At 43.2% G+C, this 20,581-nt stretch overlaps 1 protein-coding gene across 1 annotated transcript in view; it reads right to left on the bottom strand.

Moving 5' to 3' along the window:
- Positions 1 to 6,371: 6,371 nt before the first annotated feature.
- Positions 6,372 to 20,581, bottom strand: part of LOC115114802 (SH3-containing GRB2-like protein 3-interacting protein 1) — a 35,900-nt gene continuing 21,690 nt past the window's right edge. Inside the window, 23 exon segments of the mRNA XM_065013279.1 lie at positions 6,372 to 9,269; positions 9,525 to 9,689; positions 9,856 to 9,920; positions 10,073 to 10,115; positions 10,118 to 10,274; positions 10,393 to 10,525; positions 10,654 to 10,809; positions 11,073 to 11,108; positions 11,301 to 11,412; positions 12,947 to 13,097; positions 13,408 to 13,433; positions 13,436 to 13,528; positions 13,783 to 14,511; positions 14,726 to 14,794; positions 15,056 to 15,136; positions 15,388 to 15,488; positions 15,705 to 15,768; positions 16,666 to 16,766; positions 16,991 to 17,054; positions 17,329 to 17,353; positions 17,724 to 17,735; positions 18,795 to 18,806; positions 19,477 to 19,652. Coding sequence (XP_064869351.1) covers positions 9,247 to 9,269; positions 9,525 to 9,689; positions 9,856 to 9,920; positions 10,073 to 10,115; positions 10,118 to 10,274; positions 10,393 to 10,525; positions 10,654 to 10,809; positions 11,073 to 11,108; positions 11,301 to 11,412; positions 12,947 to 13,097; positions 13,408 to 13,433; positions 13,436 to 13,528; positions 13,783 to 14,511; positions 14,726 to 14,794; positions 15,056 to 15,136; positions 15,388 to 15,488; positions 15,705 to 15,768; positions 16,666 to 16,766; positions 16,991 to 17,054; positions 17,329 to 17,353; positions 17,724 to 17,735; positions 18,795 to 18,806; positions 19,477 to 19,652 — 2,594 coding nt within the window. The 3' untranslated portion in view covers positions 6,372 to 9,246.

The raw sequence follows: 20,581 nt of genomic DNA, 5'->3' as shown, positions 1-20,581 counted from the left end.
TAAGGTTAGGGTTAGGCATAAGGTTTTGCCTGACGACTCTAACGGAATTCTTCCACTGCTCTATCGTTCGCTACATACTTCAGTCTGACTGACATCAAATCAAATCAAATCAAATTTTATTTGTCACATACACATGGTTAGCAGATGTTAATGCGAGTGTAGCGAAATGCTTGTGCTTCTAGTTCCGACAATGCAGTGATAACCAACAAGTAATCTAACTAACAATTCTAAAACTACTGTCTTATACACAGTGTAAGGGGATAAAGAATATGTACATAAGGATATATGAGTGAGTGATGGTACAGAGCAGCATACAGTAGATGGTATCGAGTACAGTATATACATATGAGATGAGTATGTAGACAAAGTAAACAAAGTGGCATAGTTAAAGTGGCTAGTGATACATGTATTACATAAGGATGCAGTCGATGATGTAGAGTACAGTATATACGTATGCATATGAGATGAATAATGTAGGGTAAGTAACATTATATAAGGTAGCATTGTTTAAAGTGGCTAGTGATATATTTACATCATTTCCCATCAATTCCCATTATTAAAGTGGCTGGAGTTGGGTCAGTGTCAATGACAGTGTGTTGGCAGCAGCCACTCAATGGTGGCTGTTTAACAGTCTGATAGCCTTGAGATAGAAGCCGTTTTTCAGTCTCTCAGTCCCAGCTTCGATGCACCTGTACTGACCTCGCCCTCTGGATGATAGCGGGGTGAACAGGCAGTGGTTCGGGTGGTTGATGTCCTTGATGATCTTTATGGCCCTCCTGTAACATCGGGTGGTGTAGGTGTCCTGGAGGGCAGGTAGTTTGCCCCCGGTGATGCGTTGTGCAGACCTCACTACCCTCTGGAGAGCCTTACGGTTGAGGGCGGAGCAGTTGCCGCACCAGGCGGTGATACAGCCCGCCAGGATGCTCTCGATTGTGCATCTGTAGAAGTTCGTGAGTGCTTTTGGTGACAAGCCGAACCTCTTCAGCCTCCCGAGGCCGAAGAGGCGCTGCTGCGCCTTCTTCACGACGCTGTCAGTGTGAGTGGACCAACTCAGTTTGTCTGTGATGTGTACGCCGAGGAACTCAAAACCTGCTACCCTCTCCACTACTGTTCCATCGATGTGGATAGGGGGGTGTTCCCTCTGCTGTTTCCTGAAGTCCACAATCATCTCCTTAGTTTTGTTGACGTTGAGTGTGAGGTTATTTTCCTGACACCACACTCCGAGGGCCCTCACCTCCTCCCTGTAGGCCGTCTCGTCGTTGTTGGTAATCAAGCCTACCACTGTTGTGTCGTCCGCAAACTTGAAGTCATTTGAGGGGTGCTGTACAAAACAGTCATCAGCGATTGTGTCAGCTCTATCCAAAAGTATAAAAAAGTCAATGATCAAAACGCTTCTTTACCCACGTGTGTTCTGGCTCTGGCCCAACCCATCAGTTTCTGGGCTCAATCAGACAGTCTAGGATGGATTTCCATTTTTAAAATCATTGGGAAGGTATTCAGGTCCAGACTCATTGAGGAGAAGAAACTGACGTCCATGGCCGTGGCATAGCCTTTGGCCAGAGCAAGGAATTTGGGTAGCCAGGCAACATAAGGTTAACAGTTTGGTTAAAGTGGCACTACAGTCTTCTTTTGACATCATTTAATGCCCCCCCCCCCCCCACACACATTCTAAAATTGCATTTTTGTCCCCCCCCCAGTTTTATTATTGCACTGTGATATGAAACACGGCACCGATGTGCTTTAGGACCATGCAGATGGCTCAGAGTGGTTTGGTAGGCTGTTATCAGGATTTAGAGGGCTGGATTTAGGACTGCATGGACACCACAGAGCGTGTGGACAGGCTGGCTGTGTGATGGCAAAGCTTCTGAAAGGCAAGGGTATAGGACCAGAACAGGCGAGATTAACAGAGGCAGCTGCTGTCTGTGTCTGTTGTGCTTTTTCTCCAAGTTGTAAAAGCAAGCAAAGCAGAAACGGGCTATTCTTTAGTTGACTGATCTAACTGGCAAGGTACAGTGGGCTTGCGAAAGTATTCACCCACGTTGGCATTTTTCCTATTTTGTTACCTTACAACCTAGAATTAAATTAGATTTTTTGGGAGGGAGGGAGGGGGGGGTTGTATCATTTGATTTACACAACATGCCTACAACTTTGAAGATGCAAAATATTTTTTATTGTGAAACAAGCAAGAAATAAGACAAAACAACAGAAAACTTGAGCATGCATAACTATTCACCCTTCCAAAGTAAATACTTTGTAGAGCCACCTTTTGCAGCAATTACAACTGCAAGTCTCTTGGGGTATGTCTCTATTAGCTTGGCACATCTAGCCACTAGGATTTTTGCCCATTCTTCAAGGCAAAACTGCTCCAGCTCCTTCAAGTTGGATGGGTTCCACTGGTGTAGAGCAATCTTGTAATGGGTGCGTGTTGGTGGCAGGGAAGTCAGGCGCAGGAGAACGAACTTGGTATAAACGGAGTCCAAAAACCCAAATATACAAAAAATAATAAAAGTGGGTACAAAACCCGTCGCACACCGACACGACTTGCACAAAACATACAATCAAACAATCTCCGACAAGGACATGAGGGGAAACAGAGGGTTTTAAATACACAACATTGTAATTGATGGGATTGGAACCAGGTGTGAAGGAAGACAAGACAAAACCAATGGAAAATGAAAAATGGATCAGTGATGGCTAGAAGGTCGGTGACATCGACCGCCCGAACACCGCCCGAACAAGGAGAGGGACCGACTTCGGTGGAAGTCGTGACAAATCTTTAAGTCATACCACAGATTCTCAATTGGTTTGAGGTCTGGGCTTTGAGTAGACCATTCCAAGACATTTAAATGTTTCCCCTTAAACCACTTGAGTGTTGCTTTAGCAGTATGCCTAGGGTCATTGTCCTGCTGGAAGGTGAATGTCCGTCCCAGTCTCAAATCTCTGGAAGACTGAAACAGGTTTCCCTAAAGAATTTCCCTGTATTTAGCGCCATCCATCAATCCTTTAATTCTGACCAGTTTCCCAGTCCCTGCCAATGAAAAACATGCCCAAAGTATGATGCTACCACCACCATGCTTTACTGTGGGGGTGGTGTTCTCGGGGTGATGAGAGGTGTTGCGCCAGACATAGCATTTTCTTTGATGGACAAAAAGCTCAATTTTAGTCTCATCTAACCAGAGTACCTTCTTCCATTTGTTTGGATGTCTCCCACATGCCTTTTGGCGAACACCAAACGTGTTTGCTTATTTTTTTCTTTAAACAATGGCTTTTTTTTCTGGACACTCTTCTGTAAAGCCCAGCACTGCAGAGTGTACGACTTAAAGTGGTCCTGTGAACAGATACTCCAATCTCCGCTGTGGAGCTTTGCAGCTCCTTCAGGGTTATCTTTGGTCTCTTTGTTGCCTCTCTGATTAATGCCATCCTTGCCTGGTCCGTGAGTTTCGGTGGGCAGCCCTCTCTTGGCAGGTTTGTTGTGGTGCCATATTCTTTCCATTATCTATAATGGATTTAATGGTGCTCCACGGGATGTTCAAAGTTTCATATATATTTTTTATAACCCAACCCTGATCTGTACTTCTTCACAACTTTGTCCATGACCTGTTTGGAGAGCTCCTTGGTCTTCATGGTGCCGCTTGCTTGGTAGTGCCCCTTGCTTAGTGGTGTTGCAGACTCTGGGGTCTTTCAGAACAGGTGTATATATGTGACACTTAGATAAATAGTGTCATGTGACACTTAGTTAAATAAAGTCCACCTGTGTGCAATCTAATTATGTGACTTCTAAAGGTAATTGGTTACATCAGATCTTATTTAGGGGACTCATAGCAAAGGGGGTGAAACAAGTTATTTTTTAAATTTCACTTCACCAATTTGGACTATGTCGTGTATGTCCATTACATGAAATCCAAATATAAATCTATTTAAATTATAGGTTGTAATGCAACAAAATAGGAAAAACGCCAAAGGGGATGAAAACATTTGCAAGGCACTGTAGGTCTCCATAGCCTTGGTCTCCGGACCCGACAGTGAGTACAGTCGTCCCCGGGGCAGAGTGATGCCTGGGAGAAGGTCAATCCTGCAGTCATATGGTCGGTGCGGCGGATGCGAAGTGGTCTGGGCCTTACTGAACACTTCCCGGAGGTCCTGGTACTTCCTCGGGAATGGCGGAGAGGTCTGGGGCAACTTCCGAGCCCCCAGGAAGACGTCCCGGGACAGGCTGCGCTGACTTCAGGCAATGGGTGTGGCAGAATGGGCTCCAGCCCATGATGTCAGCAACAGACCAGTCCACAAGGGGATTGTGTTGCTGAAGCCAGGAGAATCCCAATACCACGGGGACCTGAGGAGTCTTAATGAGCAGGAATTGGATTGTCACGCTGTGGTTCCCTGAAACATGTAGGTTGATGGGGATGGTATTGTGGGTGACCCGGACCTATACAGCACCCGTCCAGTGCTCTAACGTCCATGGGAATGGAGAGGGGCTGAGTGGGGATGTCGAGCTCGGAAGCCAGGGTAGCGTCCATAAAGCTCTCATCGACGCCAGAGTCGATGAGTACCCAGAAAGATTTCAACTGGTTCCCCCACAGCAAAATGGCATGAAATGGGGTGTGAGTAAGGGGAGAGAAAAAGTGATCCATATGGCCCACCAGAGTACTCGCTCATACCGGTGAGTCTGGTCTTTTAGTGGACAGGCGGAGACAAAATGACCAGTAGTCCCGCAATACAGGCAACTCTTAGTGTGAAGCCTGTGTAGCCGTTTAGCTGGAGACAGCCTAGCTTTGCCTTGTTGCATCGGCTCGGGAAGAGGAGAATCGGCAGTCTTCGGAGACTCTCTGGGAAACTCGGGTAGCCTCGGGGTCTCTCGGCAACGGAACCGTCTGGGACTTCCGGGATGCCTCGGAGGCAAGGTGGAATTCTTGTAAGGGTGAGTGAAACTAATCTCCTCTCCTTCCTACGTTCCCGTAGTCGCTCATTGATCCGAATGGTCAAGGCGATGAGCAAGTCAAGATCCATTGGTAGTTCCCGGGCTGCAAGCTCGTCCTTTACTTCCTACGATACTCTGTGCAGGAACATGTCGAACAGCGCTTCTGGGTTCCAGACACTCTCAGCTGCCAACGTGCGGAGATACCTCGCATAGTTTGCCACACTGCGGTAGTCTTGCCGAAGCTGGAGTAACTTCCAGGCAGCCTCTCTCCTGGACAACGGAGCATAGAAAACTTTCTTTACCTCCGCCACGAACTCCTCCAAACTGAAGCATACTGCTCCTTGAGAGGAGATGGCATTGCAGAGCTGGTCCAAGTCTGCTGGGTCAGTCATGGCCAGTTCGTACTATCACATTTCAGGTAAGACCCAGGATGCAGACAGTGTCGAAGTAACAAAAGTGTACTAGTACAGGGGCAGGCAAAACGACAGGTCAAGGGCAGGCAGAGGTCAGTAATCCAGATAGGGTGCAAAAGGTTCCCAGAACAGCAGGCAGTCTCAGGGTCAGAGCAGGCAGGGGTCAATAATCCAGTGTGGTGTGGCAAGGTACAGAACAGCAGGCAGGGTCGGGGTAGGCAGAATGGTCAAAAGCAGGAAAAACTAGAAAACAGAAACTAATACAGCCAGGAGCAAAGGGAAAACCGCTGGTAGGTTTCATAAAACAAACCAAACTGGCAACAGACAAACAGAACACAGCTATAAATACACTGGGGATAATGGGGAAGGTTGGAGACACCTGGAGGGGTGGAGGCAAGCACAGACAGGTGAAACAGATCAGGGTCTGACAGGAAATTGACACATACAATGATGCAATGCCTAAGTCTATGGTTGCAACTTGTCAATTCCAAAGACCAACACATAGTGTAGAGCCCGCGACAGACAAGTCCCCAAAGTTGCAAATACATTGCAAATTGTACCATTTTTGTTCAGCTCAACACTAAATCCGAGTCAAAGAGGAAATATTGTAGCCATCCAGAGCATTCTGTTTTCCTGTCAACCGTCAGTTTTGGGGGAAGGGTTTTCTTTAAGGAATACCTAGGATAGGATAAAGTAATCCTTCTCACCCCCCCCCCCCCCCTTAAAAGATTTAGATGCACTATTGTAAAGTGGCTGTTCCACTGGATGTCATAAGGTGAACGCACCAATTTGTAAGTCGCTCTGGATAAGAGCATCTGCTAAATGACTTAAATGTAAATGATATCCTGCACCAACTGTATGCATAGGTTTTTAAAGGGACCGTGTACAGTTTGGTGTGTGGGGAAAACTTATTTCACTCCAATGCATCTGCCAACAACAACAACATTGCAACAGCAATGCACATTCAATAACCTATCCAAAAGAGTAGTGTATATTCATCTTCACCTGTAATATTGGTAAATATAAAAAAATAAAGACAATTTTAAATTCCAATATTCTCCCATTCTTTATTACCGAGTAAACCAGGTAAAGTTATCACATTATATTCATTTTTTAAATATTTTCACTCTTAAAATCTTTGGATGGGAAATTTACATGAAATGTTTACATGAAATGTGTCCTATGCAGTGAATAAAATACAGACCGAAAAAAATATATTTCATAGAACAAAAACATACAGAAAGTCTCTTACTGGCTGGAAATATGCTAATCCAAAATAAGGCAAATAATAAAACATGTCAGCATTATTGAAACCTTTATAAATTGCTACTGCTACATATCTGGAGAGAAGTTTGATATTTGTGTGTTCTTTTTTAAGGACCAGTAAGGCTCAAACAAAGAAATAAAAGTTTGCAACCAGGACAAAACTACCATAGTTAGTGATAATATCAAGGACAAAAAGTGATGTTTGTCATTGTTTGTGACTTCTTTTGAATATATTGATTTGGAAATGAGTAGTAACATCTGAGGTAATGTAAGGCTATTTTATAATATATATTATATTATAATGATGTCAAAATGCATAAAATAATACACTAAACATTTTCTCCTTGAGATGGGCAGGAGCATAACAATTATAGTTATGCAAAATAATTTGTTGTTGGTGTAAAGTTAATATTCAGTTAAGAGTAATTAACACAATTCTTAGCATATTTATATGTTGCCTTTTTATGTAATACACATGATTTCAAGTATTCTATTTGTGACACTCGTTTGTATCACAGGTTGATGGTCACTAGACTGGATGCTGTATGTTATGTATGAAAGTCATATTGTTGATAATGATTGATGTCAGACTGGAGGTACACGGAGCCGAGGAGACAGCTATTATATTGACGAAATGATGAACATTGTGTGATTTTGTAGCAGCTGGCAAAAGTCACGGTCCTTTGTCGTGACTTTGTAGAAGCCTCTGGCTGTTGTTTAGAGAACATCGGTGCTACCAGATTCTAATTTAAGGGTCTGCTTGGAGAAGGGGAATTAGAAATGTCTCTTGGCTTCTGCTCGGGAGATGTTCTCCCTGAATTCTTGTAATAAACCAAAATGATTTTGATTGATATGATCAATGACTGTTCCCCCTGTTGTTCACCTTTAAAATCCCATGTACTGTAATCAGGAGAAAACACAAGAGGACATTAACTGCAATATATCATGGAAGTGTGACAATGTTGTTGGAATTCATGCCAAAGGTCAAAGCTTTAGGTGAACGGTCAAACACGATGAAGTGACTAAAAGTTACAGTGAAGGCAATCACATAGTACACTTACTATATAAAAGGCGTAGGTCTGAATTAGCCTGGTTAAACGAGACTGAATGCTACGTTCACTACTGTTTGGTTTAACCAGGCTAGGTTGGAATAGCGTCGGATAAGGAGGCGACTCTTGATGGATCTTTTTTCTTCAACTCCACATTGTGTGCTGCTGTGCGTACTTAATGTCTTGAAATAAAATGGAACCAAAAACAACTTTTTGAGTAACGCAGATTTCATGCTGTACCTTTGGAGTTTTTTTTGTTCGTTTTTTTTAAAACCATGGACAGTCACAGTATATTACAAGAAATCCATGTTTTTTCGAAATGAAACTTGAAATGATGCATTTTTGAAATGGTTATGTATTCTGAAGGCTAACACCACCGTATAGCATAACTCTTATTTGACAATACACAGAAACATCCATATGTCCAAAGGGAAACATCTTTCATATTTACACTTTTTTACAAATTGATTTTCAATATATTGCTATTGGAAAATGATAAAACACCTATTTACTCCACACGGTGGAAAATAACAAAAGAAACATAACATTAGGGGCTTCCATTACATATACGTACATTAGTATTCTATTTTGGATAAATAATTATTGTAGCACTTTTTCCATCTTCGTTGATGTTCTTCGGTTATACTTCTCAGTGAGGCCAAACTGGTTCAAACTGGTTGAATTGACGCCATTAAAGAACGAATTTCAACCAGTTTCGGCGTAATTTCAAACAGTTTCTCATTGTAATGATGTCATTTCAACCAGTTTTGCTTGGTTAGGCCTCCTGGAGATGGACACAACTCTAAGGGACAAACAGATCAGTCATTTCTCTGGTCCAAGGCAACTCTACTATCCAAGCCTGTAAGGCAGCCTGCTTTGTTTTTGTCATCCACAAATCAGGTAAACAATGTGTACCATTACATTAACCACTTGACCTCCCAGCAAACACACAACCACCACATACATAATGTTGTTTCCACGTTGACTCCAAGTTGTGGGCCTCAACCTGCTGGTTCAGTACCAGCTGGTACAATATTAGTTTTACCAACCCGAGAAATGAAAAAAGAAAAAGCATAAAATAATACAATTCTAAATGTCATCATAGCGAATGGAGTTATTTTCATAATCTATTGAATTATCAATGAATCTTAACAGTATCTATCTTTCACATAAATCTGTCCAGTGAATCTTCCACCATCACCCATTCACATGTTTCTTCTCACAAATAAAACTGGATTACTGTATGCGGTGCCAATGATAAATTACTTTGATAAAAGTAAGTGTTGAATTCATTATCTTTGCCTCGACAACCCTCAAGGTGCACAGAACGGAAAAGGGCTGTACTACTTGCATAAACCCCAACAGTGAGACTACTGTATTGAGCGTGTTAAAACAAAGTGATACTCCAGTCAACTTTGTGAATTACATCACATCCTGTTGTTGCTTCTATCCCATCGTCCACCCTTCCCTGCTCAAGTGTAAGGTTTCAGTTGTTTTTTCAGTTGGTAGCTTGAATGAGGAATCCATAGTAGACTCTCACCATCCTCACAATCAAACGCCATTGTATGGGTGAAAGGGTGTCATTTTACAACAGTGGTGACTAGTTGTCCGCCAGATATTTCCCTGTAAAGAAACACAGAGTATTCAATCAAGGGAATTTCAACTATTGCCAAAGTGTTGTCTTGCCTGGTTTGCATGGTCAGGCAACAATGTCACATTCAGGATTAGGAACGGTATCATTTCAATTCAGTTTCAAATAAGGGCCCAAGATTGGCATCCCAAAATGTGTGACAATGACCATGGGAGATGACAAGACAGCACAAACAGATCTGGGATCAGGCCAGTATTTTCATGCTTCCCTCACACACAGACACTGACCTGCTGCAAATCTCTTTTTGACCAGCGAGAGCCTGTAGCCAGTCCCCACCAGCTGGATGTCACAGCCTGACAGAGTGCTGCCCTCGCTGGTGAAATGCACCGCCAACTGGGACGGCTTACTGGGACCCTCTGTCAACTGGAACCTACCCAGTAGAGCCCCCACTCCTATAGGAAAGAGGATGATGATGGTGGTGACGACGAAGAGTATAATTCAGATTATGAAGATAAAGTTGTAGGCAGATGAAAACAAAGACGATAAGGAAGAGGAGGAAGACAGGAAAAGTGAAAGAGGAGGAAGAGGATGAGAAAGAGAGAAAGGAAGATCACCTACCTCCATTTTCAGACCTCTGGGAAAGGCTTGGTATCTTCCATAGAATTTTCTGCTGCTCTGGTTTCCTTAGAGAGAAAACAAAATAGTTATAGTTGCCTACTTGCCATTATTATTTCAAGTACATTAACCTGAATAAAATCAAATAAAAATGTAAATAACAATTCTAAGATGAAATACATTTTAAAAGAATTTCAGGTCAGCAGTTCAGCATCCTTACCAGGTAGCAGTGGGGATCATGGCTTGAAGCTTGTGCACGCCCCATCCACAGGGACCAGGAAGTGGATGTTGTGGAGGGGTGAGGGGGAGGCCATGGCCTCCATGTTGTATTTGTAGTCTATCCTGAGATCCGTGCTGGTGGCGTCGCCACGCCAACTCACTGCCAGGTTCAGGGGAGTCGACTGGATCCCATCGGCTGCCACCTGAGACAGAAACTCACACACACAGTATTTTGCATTTGTTTAACAATTATATGTAATTGTGACTATATACAGTATATGTAATAATATATCATGATATGTACTATGCAGATGGTCTCACCTGATATTTGATCATGTCCACATTGTAGTAGGTTGCTTGAGGCTTCTGGTCAGCCACTCTCCTCAGGTGGCTCATCAGGTTTGGCATATTTACCCAGAATTCCTTGGTGTCCACATTGGACATGGTGGTGTCACTGGAAAGAAATACATGACGTGGGCATTTTTTAATTGGCCACAATCCATGCAAAAAAAAATCAACATTTTTAATAATCCTTGCCCCAAAACAAATGAGTGAGTCAGTGTACGGTATAGTAAGCCTTACCAGCACAGTAGCTGTGGATTGGGGAGGACCTGCTCAAGCCGGCTGTAGTTGCTGATGCTGAAGGTGAGCACAGGGGCAGACGGGTGGCTAGCAAAGTGCCTGGTGATGCCCGCAGGGAAAGACAGCACCATCTCCCCAGTGATCTTTACCACACACCTGAAAAGACGGAGAATAGAGCCACCTCAGTGCTCAGAAATGGGTCAAGACAAAAAAGAAAAGAAAAAGACAAAACTGCAGTACCCAGAATCCTTAGGGATGCCACAAACAAGCAAACTACATTTCACTACAAAATATCCACATTCTCAGAACAATCTAGGCAAAAAAATGAATTTCCCTGTGGGCACAGCAAAAGGGGACAATAAATAGGCATAGCTGCAATGTGATAATATATATCAACAACAATATCATAGCCATCTTACTTGTTGCATTTATTCTGATGAGGGTCGCTTTGCCGGCTGAAACATCATGTTGTCATGAATTTGCATTCACATCAGTATTGACTTTGATTCACATCAATGTTATCGATAATAGTATCAATGTTGCTACTTGTGTAAGCATTAGCCTAGCATTGACATGAGAATGTAAGCCTATTTCTATTGCTACTTGTGTTACCATTAGCCTAGCATTGATAGGAATGCTAGTCTTACTTGCTGGGGTCGGCTCCTTTGAAGTAGGCGTTGATGGTCTCGGTGAAGGCAGCCGCCACAGGCAGAGTGTCCTGGGCTCCCATGGTGAGTGGGCTGGGTCCTCTGGAGCATCCTGACACACACACACACACACACACACACACACACACACACACACACACACACACACACACACACACACACACACACACACACACACACACACACACACACACACACACACACACACACACAGTTGATTACTATAGAAAGACACTAGCTCAGTACTTTTAGCACTTCCTGTGTCTGTAACGGCCTACTGACATGGTCAAATGAGCAGAGATGTATAAGGGGAGATGGGAAGAGCATGGTGAAAGAGCATTGAAATGGCAAGAAAGATGATTGGACAGATCATAGAAAGGGATAAAATGACAAATGAAGAGGATGCTTTAAGAGACTAGAATAACATGGACAACCAGAGTAGTGCAGTACAATACAGTAGCCTCCATACACTGGTACTCGGTTATATTTATTAGGCACCAAACGGACTGAAAAAGACTAGTCCAATAAGACATGCTATTTTTCCTTTTCCGTTGCACTTTCTTTCTTTTTTTGCAGTGCACCCTAATGAATACGACCCTGGTACGACTCACCTTCGAAAGACAAATAAAACCGGCCATGGTCAAACCATACCATGGCTGGCTGTTTTTCCTCTGTGTGTGCGGGGGGTTAGAGGACATGGGGAGAGGCAGGCAGGAGGAGAGGAAGAGAAGAAGAGGTGGATGAGTTACTGGAGGTGTAGACCCATTACAAGACACTGAGGGAGCTTTCGCGCGATGGATAGAAAGAAAGTGAGAGAACATCAGATTGTGCATGGTATACCATTGTGTGTTTAGGAGGGTGAAGATGACGAGGGTTGTAAATGAATGCGTCATTCTGTACAGGGTACATGCTTCCATTCTCCACAGTATTTAACCAGGTTGTCCTGTTATGGTCAAAAGGCCTGTCCTATTATGGTCAAAATACCTGTTCCACAAAAGTCTAATTTATGCTTCAAATTTGAGCATACCACCACTCACAAAATGCCAAAACAATGAACAGTTCATTATGATGATCACTGAATTTATTAACACCAGAGACATACACTGAGTATACAACACATTAAGAACAGGTGAGAGGTATGATCCCTTATTGATGTCACCTATTAAATCCACTTCAATCAGTGCAAAGAAGGATTTTTAAGCCCTGCTACAATTGAGACATGGATTGTGTATGTGTGCCATTCAGAGGGCGAATGGACAAGACAAAAATGTAAGTGCCTTTGAACGGTGTATGGTAGTAGTTGCCAGGCGCATCGGTTTGTGTCAAGAACTGCAATGCTGCTGGATTTTTCACACTCAACAGTTTCCCGTGTGTATCAAGAATGGTCCAACAGCCAAAGGACATCCAGACAACTTGACACAACTGTGGGAAGCATTGGAGTCAACATGGGCCAGCATCACCCTGTGGAACGCTTTCGACACCTTGTTAGAGTCCATGCCCCGACGAATTGAGGCTGTTCTGAGGGCAAAAGGGGAGGGGTGCAATTCAATATTAGGAATGTGTTCCTAATGTTTGGTATTCTCAGCGTACACAGGTGAATGAGGTGTTATGGGGGATGGTAGTACCTGTGGTGGATATGTTGAGTTCTCTCCCCAAGGTGGGGGTGGAGCCTGCGCTCAATGAGGTGATGGAGGAGATTGAGGAGGAACTCTCAGCCCGGGCCAGGGGGGCGAAGGGAGGGGGGCTGCCGGAGACTGGGGGGCTGAAGGGTCGAGTCTGGGGGAGGGGGTGAGAATATCAGTAGCCCGCTCCTGTACCAAACTTTTTTAAACACATTGTAATGTTAGCATAGTAACCGTAGTTAGGTTAAGTAGTACCTCTAATTTTGTGGAAATCAGTTGAAGAAAAAAATAAAAGAATGAAAGTCTAACAAATTCTAATGGTATCGATCACAAGTCAAACAAATTCCATTTGGTATCGATCAGAAGTCTAATAAATTCTAATGGTGTCGATCCAAAGTCTAATAAATTCTAACGGTATCGATCAGTAGTCTAACACGTGTAAGAGTATACTGTAGGTGCCATACCAGGTCTCCTATTGGTTTCCCAGGGGCAGTTTGGGTCGAGAGGAAGGCCTTGTAGGAAGAGGAGGAGGGATTGGACTGCCTCCTGACAGGGGCGTGGAAGGACGAGCTGGAGAGGAGGGGCCTGTACAGGGAAAAGAAAGACATGTGACATGAGGAAAAATGGCCCCTATTAAGAAGTGTTATGATCAGCTATGACTTACACTATATAGAGTACATGACCATCTAGATCCAATAGAAATTGACTACCAAGTAATAGATGTCCACAAATGACAGTTTCACTACCATCGGACTACCCATTCCAATGATTGTATTTCTATGTTTTCCTATAGTGGTAATCTACCCACTCTATCTATGTTTTCCTACAGTGGTACTCACTGCTGCCTGGGCATGGTCCAGGGGAGGATACCATGGACCTGTAGATGAGCGGGGGGAGTGGGGGCGGCGTGCCCCTGAAGCCCGGGGTCAGCCCAAGAGGCGAGGCCATATAGTCAGGCTGCTCTTCCCTCAGGAACGCCAGAGGGGAAGGGACACCCGCCCGAGGGTAGCGCTCCACAGGCAAGGGGGGAGGGATGGGACTGGTAGGGGCAGGGGAGTACTCCAGTGAGCCAGAAGGAGCAGGGGAGTACCCCAGTATCTCATCATCCAAAAACAGACTAGGATCGATGCCGATGCATGGCCGAGAGTCCGCGGGAGAGAAGTCGGGAGGCAGGGGAGGAACGGGTTCATCTGGAGGAGGAATAGAGATAATGGAGATGGGAGAGTCAGGGGGAGAGGAGAAGGGCGGCGGGGAGGGGGGAGGCTCATCCGGAGGGGGGCCCGGGGAGATGCAGGGGGAGTCTGGGGTGGAGGAGAGAGAGTGGGGCGAGTCGGAAGGAGGAGAGGCAGAGGGCGGAGGGGGGGCCGGTTCGTCTGGTGGGGGCGGTCTCTCGCTGTTGAAGCTGATCCATCGGGGCGAGGCCCTGTCCTCACTGGTCTGGGAAGATTCCATGGGGCCGAACACGTTTTCCAGGTCAGGCACAGGGGAACCTCTGTACGAGGCTGGGGATTGGACATTCAGGTAGATAGGGTTGGGGCTTGGGACTATTCTCCCATTGGGTAAATCAGCTGTGGAAAAAAATAGTTCAGAGATCTTGCTGACTTAAAGCGGCCCTTCTATCAATGCTGTCCAAAGAACAACAATTCACTATGACAACTGTGCACGAGGCATGGGAATATGGAGACTGATTCATTCCAAAACAAATACAAATAAAACCATTTAAGCTTTGGAATGAATCTGCTTTGAATATGGGAATTATGGTCATTGGCAGAATAATATTACCGGAAGAATCCGTCAAAGAATAGCCTTGACTAGCTGCTGGGATGTTCTTGGGAGGCAGTGGAGGAGGAGCTACAATGAGAGTGACACTTGGTCAAAGGACTTGCATTTTGTACAATAGTTAGTCTACAGTACTACGGCACTAGAGAGTGTGACACTAGGTCAGTCTATAGACTTACTATAACACTTAGTAACACAATTGACTTAAAACGGTTTGTCTCAACCTGGCGGGCCAAATGCGGACCACAAGCCGATTTAATGGCCCGTAGATGTCTTAGAAATATAGTAATCTAAAATCCCAAACATGACTGATGAATGATAGTTTGGGCTTACCTCCTGTGGGAAAGGATCTGGTCAGAGGGGAGTCAGGGTATGGTCTGGAGTCACACCATGCATCGGCCTCTATGCAGACCACTGTGATAAAGCAAGACATGATATCAAACTTGATCAAAAGTTTATCAAACTTCAGTGATACCAGTATCATGCACAAATATATCACCACACAGCCAGACCAGGCACTGTTGGGTGAAAATACAGCCACACATAGTAGCATCATTATGATTAGGAGCAATCAACCAACACACCACTGTACAAACACAAAGCTAAAAACCCATGCAACACAAACACACGTAAGCAGTCAGAAAGACTATTCTCGTGAGAGTTACCATCATTTCTGTTACTATCATATCTGTGTGTCTCATAGGTCGTCTCCGGAGGAAGCCCGTAGAAAGCTGGGGATGCTCTGCGACTCTGGGATACTCTCTCACTGCAAGAGATGATAACATACATAAATACGATTTTATGACTCTGACATTCAAGATTTCCTTCATTTTCTTGGAGTGTGTTATTAAATTGAACTCAACAGCTTTATTATTTTCCCAATGATAACATTTAGCAGACCCATCACATATTCTAACAATACAGTATGTAAATATGCTAGCCTGTTTGCATTGTTAGCATTAGCACGGGTTTGAACTCTGACCTTTGTGTCCCGAGGGCGGGGCTTGGCGTAAGGGTGGAGCGTATGGGTCTGGCAATCTCTTCACCTGGAAAGAACAACCCAATATGGCGGGATGTATTGCAAAAGGAAAGAGCAAAATGGGATTATACTGGGAAATATAGGTTAATCTGTGGACATCGGAGGGTTTGGAGTTCAGATCAGAAAGAATGGTGGATTGGCCGCTGTGGGTGAAAATCCAGCACTTGAAAAAAAGGAAATTAGGAATATACTGTATGTATAATTACTTAACTACAGGTACCGTAGATGTGCGCAAAATAGCTCTAAGTAGCAGTAGATGTATTGTTGTCTGTTAGTTTACTCCAATTAGGGAGGGATGGTAGAGTAGGCGGAAAAAGGTATAGAGAAGAAAAAAAAACATTTTTTAAAACTGGTACAGCGTGAAACCTTAGCATTACAACAGCCATTATCTGGAAGATTTTTCCCTAGTCGCACAGTGCTCCCAAAATAAAACTCATGGTTGTACAGCAAAACATTTCCTTGCATATGCGACCGAATTGGTCGCATTTTAGAGCCCTGATCACACACACTTACCTCCATGCATTTCTTATCATGCAGATGATCTGGTAGAGGTTTAGGTAGGCTTACAGTACAATGGCAGGCAAATGGGCTACCAAAACTCACAGTCCAGCTTAAACAGTAGTAATAGTAATAGTAGTAGTTCAGTAATGATTTTCTAAATGGGGAGGTTAAACCATTACAACAATAAATACATCAATAATAATAATAAAAGGAACCCAAAACCACTAATATTATATATATATGTATTCACTGCTTGAGTTCCTGCATCTCTTATAGAAAAGCTCAAAAGTATTGTGGAGTTCCTGCACCTGAACATAAACAGTACTGTACAAACACAAAGCTAAAAACCCATGCAACACAAACACACATATGCAGTCAGAAAGACTATTCTCGTGAGAGTTACCATCATTTCTGTTACTATCATATCTGCGTGCCTCAGAGGTCGTCTCCGGAGGAAGCCCGTAGAAAGCTGGGGATGCTCTGCGACTCTGGGATACTCTCTCACTGCAAGAGATGAGAAAGTCAACTTCCATAAATATGATTTTATGACTCTGATGTTCAAGATTTCATCGATTTTCTTGTAGTGCGTTATTGAAATGTAATTTAACAGCTTTATGTTCCCCAAAGATAACATTTAGCAGACCCAACACAACGCATTCTAACAATGCAGCATGTTAATATGCTAGCCTGTTTGCATTGTTAGCATTAGCACGGGTTTGAATTTTGACCTTTGTGTCTCGGGGGCGGGGCTTGGCGTAGGGGTGGAGCGTCTGGGTCTGGCAATCTCCTCACCTGGAAATAACAATATTATAATATTATATATCATAACATTATATCATATGTTATTATATGTATACTGGATGTCTTCAAATTCTGTGACAGCCACTGAATGTGCATCTGCACTCAAACTATTGTAACTACAGTATGTATTCCGACCCTAAATTGTTTAACTGATGGTGTAGAACTATGAAATTATACTGTACTGTACGTGTATGTAGTTGACACAGACGTGATGTCAAACAAATTACAAATAGCAATACACTACTTCCACAAACAATGTACTTACAAGACAGGTGTCTCTTTATCGAGCCCTGCAACGAAAATAAAGTCATTTTCAGTATAACAGTAAAAAGGAATCCTAACGTCACATAAGAAACGTGAAGGTAAACAGTTCAACTGATAATTGATTTCCCCGGATGAGTCTCCCTGCTAATGTGAACGAATAGAGTGAAGAACTAACTGTAAGTATGGACATTGACAAAAGACCACTTTTTTTTTTTGAGGCCATCAGTAAATTTCATATTGCTGGACTGGAGAAAAGGTGTTGAAAGGCCGTGTTTGGGTATGTAGAAAATAAAAAATGGACAACCACCAAAAGATAATCTTCAATAATTCATTCATTTCCCTGTGAATGTTTTGGGTGCAGACACTTTTAAAATAAGCCACCAGGTGGCGACTTACCGGGCTGCGTCTCTGAGACCAGCAAAAAGGAAGAGAGAACAGACCTGGTCAGAGAGTGAGTGACAAATCAGTCAAATGGAACGGAAAAGAATGCAGCACCTCTTTACTTCAGGACTGTGCCATAAAGCCTACTGTACATACGGTAATGCAGCAATACAACATAGCACCTGGTAGGTTACATTATTATCTTAGGCCTGGGTCGTGCACTTTTAGGGCAGAGAACGGAACATATATCTTTTTACATTTTGCAACGGTAAATTAAAAAGGGTTTCTTATTCGGACATTTCCATTTAGACCCTCCCTGCTTCAGTCTGTTTTCTTCCATGTGGTGCCTATGAACAAGACCCTGCTGTCATTTAATTGACAACGCTGCACATGTGACCCCGTTTGTTACCTACCAATTAGCTTTGGTCAAACAGAATCAATGGGCTATCAACAGGTGTTATGTGAAGAATTGTGCATTTTTGTACCATGTAAGCCTTGCAAGGGAAGTAACAAGTAAAGTTCAACAAAATTCTAACCGAGGACACTCTTTAAAATGTGCTAAAGGCATGCATTGTGAAATAGTTCATATTATAAAACATATCTAATATGCAGAGAGAGGAATTAGAATAACTAAACAATTCAAATACCAGAGCCAATCCCAGCGGGCAAAACTAGTTGCAATGACGTCAATGACCTCATTAAGGTTGTAAAAGAACGTTTTGTAAATGTATTTTTAACAACGAGAAAAAGAGATCTTCACCTAGTTGTAATCGGGTTACACCTGACCAGGTGAGAACCAATATATGACGTCTTTCTTGATTTCATCATGAAAACAGGAGGTCGCTTGGTTATAATCTGGTGATTTGAAGTATTCTGAATCCGAAAATCAGTTTCTAACAAAAGAAAGTGGCGTCACATCACATGCAACATTTTGCCTGCTTGGGATTTTTTTATGCCTCTGTAATGGGAAAGAGAATCCACGTGAGAAGATAATCCACAGCCAAGTGAATCCATGCCATGCTCTTTCTTTACAGTGAAACAGATAAAGAAGTGAAAGAAGAAAATAAAATAAAAAGACGGGCTTACCGGACTTCTCCTCTACAAGAGCAACAGATGGAAGAGACAGAGAGACGGAAGAGAAGAGGGAGAGGAAGTGAGAGGTGGGAAAGATATTCAGATGTTCAGTACATTCCCGATAATTTCACCGGCTAGAATTAGCTGTAACTGTCTCAAATTTCAACAAACAGATTAATGTACAGTAATAGTTCATATAAAACGCCAAAGAGAGCTAGCAATTTTCGGCATAATTTATGTGAGGGCCTGCAAATTGAAATGATCACAGCACTATTTCCGCATAAAACGCATAATATGGTTCAGTCAAGCCACACGTCAAACTTTTTCCCTCGTCTGCGCATTTTTGTGACAAATTGGACAAAATCGTAGGCATATTGACGTATAAATTTCCGAATTGCAGCAGCATAATCAAGCATTTTTGACAGGAAATATCACAACAACAAAAAACCCAGCTAAATCCTTGAAAGGCTGAGTTACGGTCGTGGTCCTTAGTCATAGCAACCCGAGTTCAAGCCCTGGTCAGGTACATTGCACTTTAACCTACATTACGAGGTACAAATCTAGAGTCAACATCCCCTTCCTCAATCCTATCCTTAACCATTAGTGGGAAATATGCTAAACTAACCCAAGAGCAGTGTCTTGGGATAACTTCATCCTACTCCAATTACATACAGATATAACATCAAGGGCTCACCAGAGAGGGAGATAGAGCCAAGCCCCCAACTGAAGCTTTCAGTTCGTCCATAGATGGCACGGCACACTTGGCAGTGTCGGAAGGCAACGGCTTGATCTTGATCTTGAACTTCCTCTTGTCGTCCTCGTCCTCCGAGTCGCTGGAGGACAAGAAGTGCTGCTTGCCTTTGGGAGCTGGTGAACACTCATTAAGGAACAATATATTTTACAAAGAGTCACATTACAGAGGTGCACAGGGGTAATCTTGGCACCCATAACCTAATCTTGGAAACCCAGAACAAAAATATTGCGTTACTGTGTGACCTTCTCCATCATGGTTAGATACATTTATATTATGTACGTCTGTACAGGCTTGTAAGTAAGCATTTTGGTGCATGTGACAATACAATTAGATTTGTCCATGAGAGAGGGTAGACAAAGGAGCACCAAAAGCATTTCTAATAAACTAAATTACTAAAGATTGTCCACTCCCTATATTTCAGGTACGTCAAAGTGTAATTTGATCCCTAAATGTAATTAAGGGCATCAAAGACCAAACCTCACACATACTCTGGACCATATCGAGTCAAGTGCCTATCAATTTCCCTTGCCACAAAATGTATAATTAGCGTGAGCATACATCCATTCCAAAGACACTAAGGGTGCATTTACTAAGGCAGCCCAATCTGTTACCCAATTATTGGCAAAAGATCTGATCTGATTGGTCAAAAGATTAATTTGTGGCAAAATATAATAATTGGGCCAAATAGATACTTTGTCACACAGAAAGCCAATAGTCCCTGGAACACAAATGGCGCAGCGATATACAGTACGCCTGTCTGACTCCGTCTGGTGTGGCCCAGTTTACTATACTGCACCTGCTGTTGTCGCTGATCTAGGATCAGATTGTCCTACCACAAATCGTAATTGTTATATCTCACTGCTGATGGTAGAAGATGTCACTGAATATTGCCCTACCCCTAACCTTGTCCAGAGGCTCAATTGCTAATCTGATCCTGGGCCAGTGACTACAAACATACATTTTCAAATGGTATTGAAAGCTTTCGAGGTGGGATGCAACAGAGATAAACAGTGGGAACACCGTGGCTACTCTTATTTGACTCTGA

This window comes from Oncorhynchus nerka, linkage group LG9b (assembly GCF_034236695.1).
Source record: "Oncorhynchus nerka isolate Pitt River linkage group LG9b, Oner_Uvic_2.0, whole genome shotgun sequence".
NCBI classification, from domain to species: domain Eukaryota; kingdom Metazoa; phylum Chordata; class Actinopteri; order Salmoniformes; family Salmonidae; genus Oncorhynchus; species Oncorhynchus nerka.
This window is presented reverse-complemented; position numbering and strand designations above follow the sequence as displayed.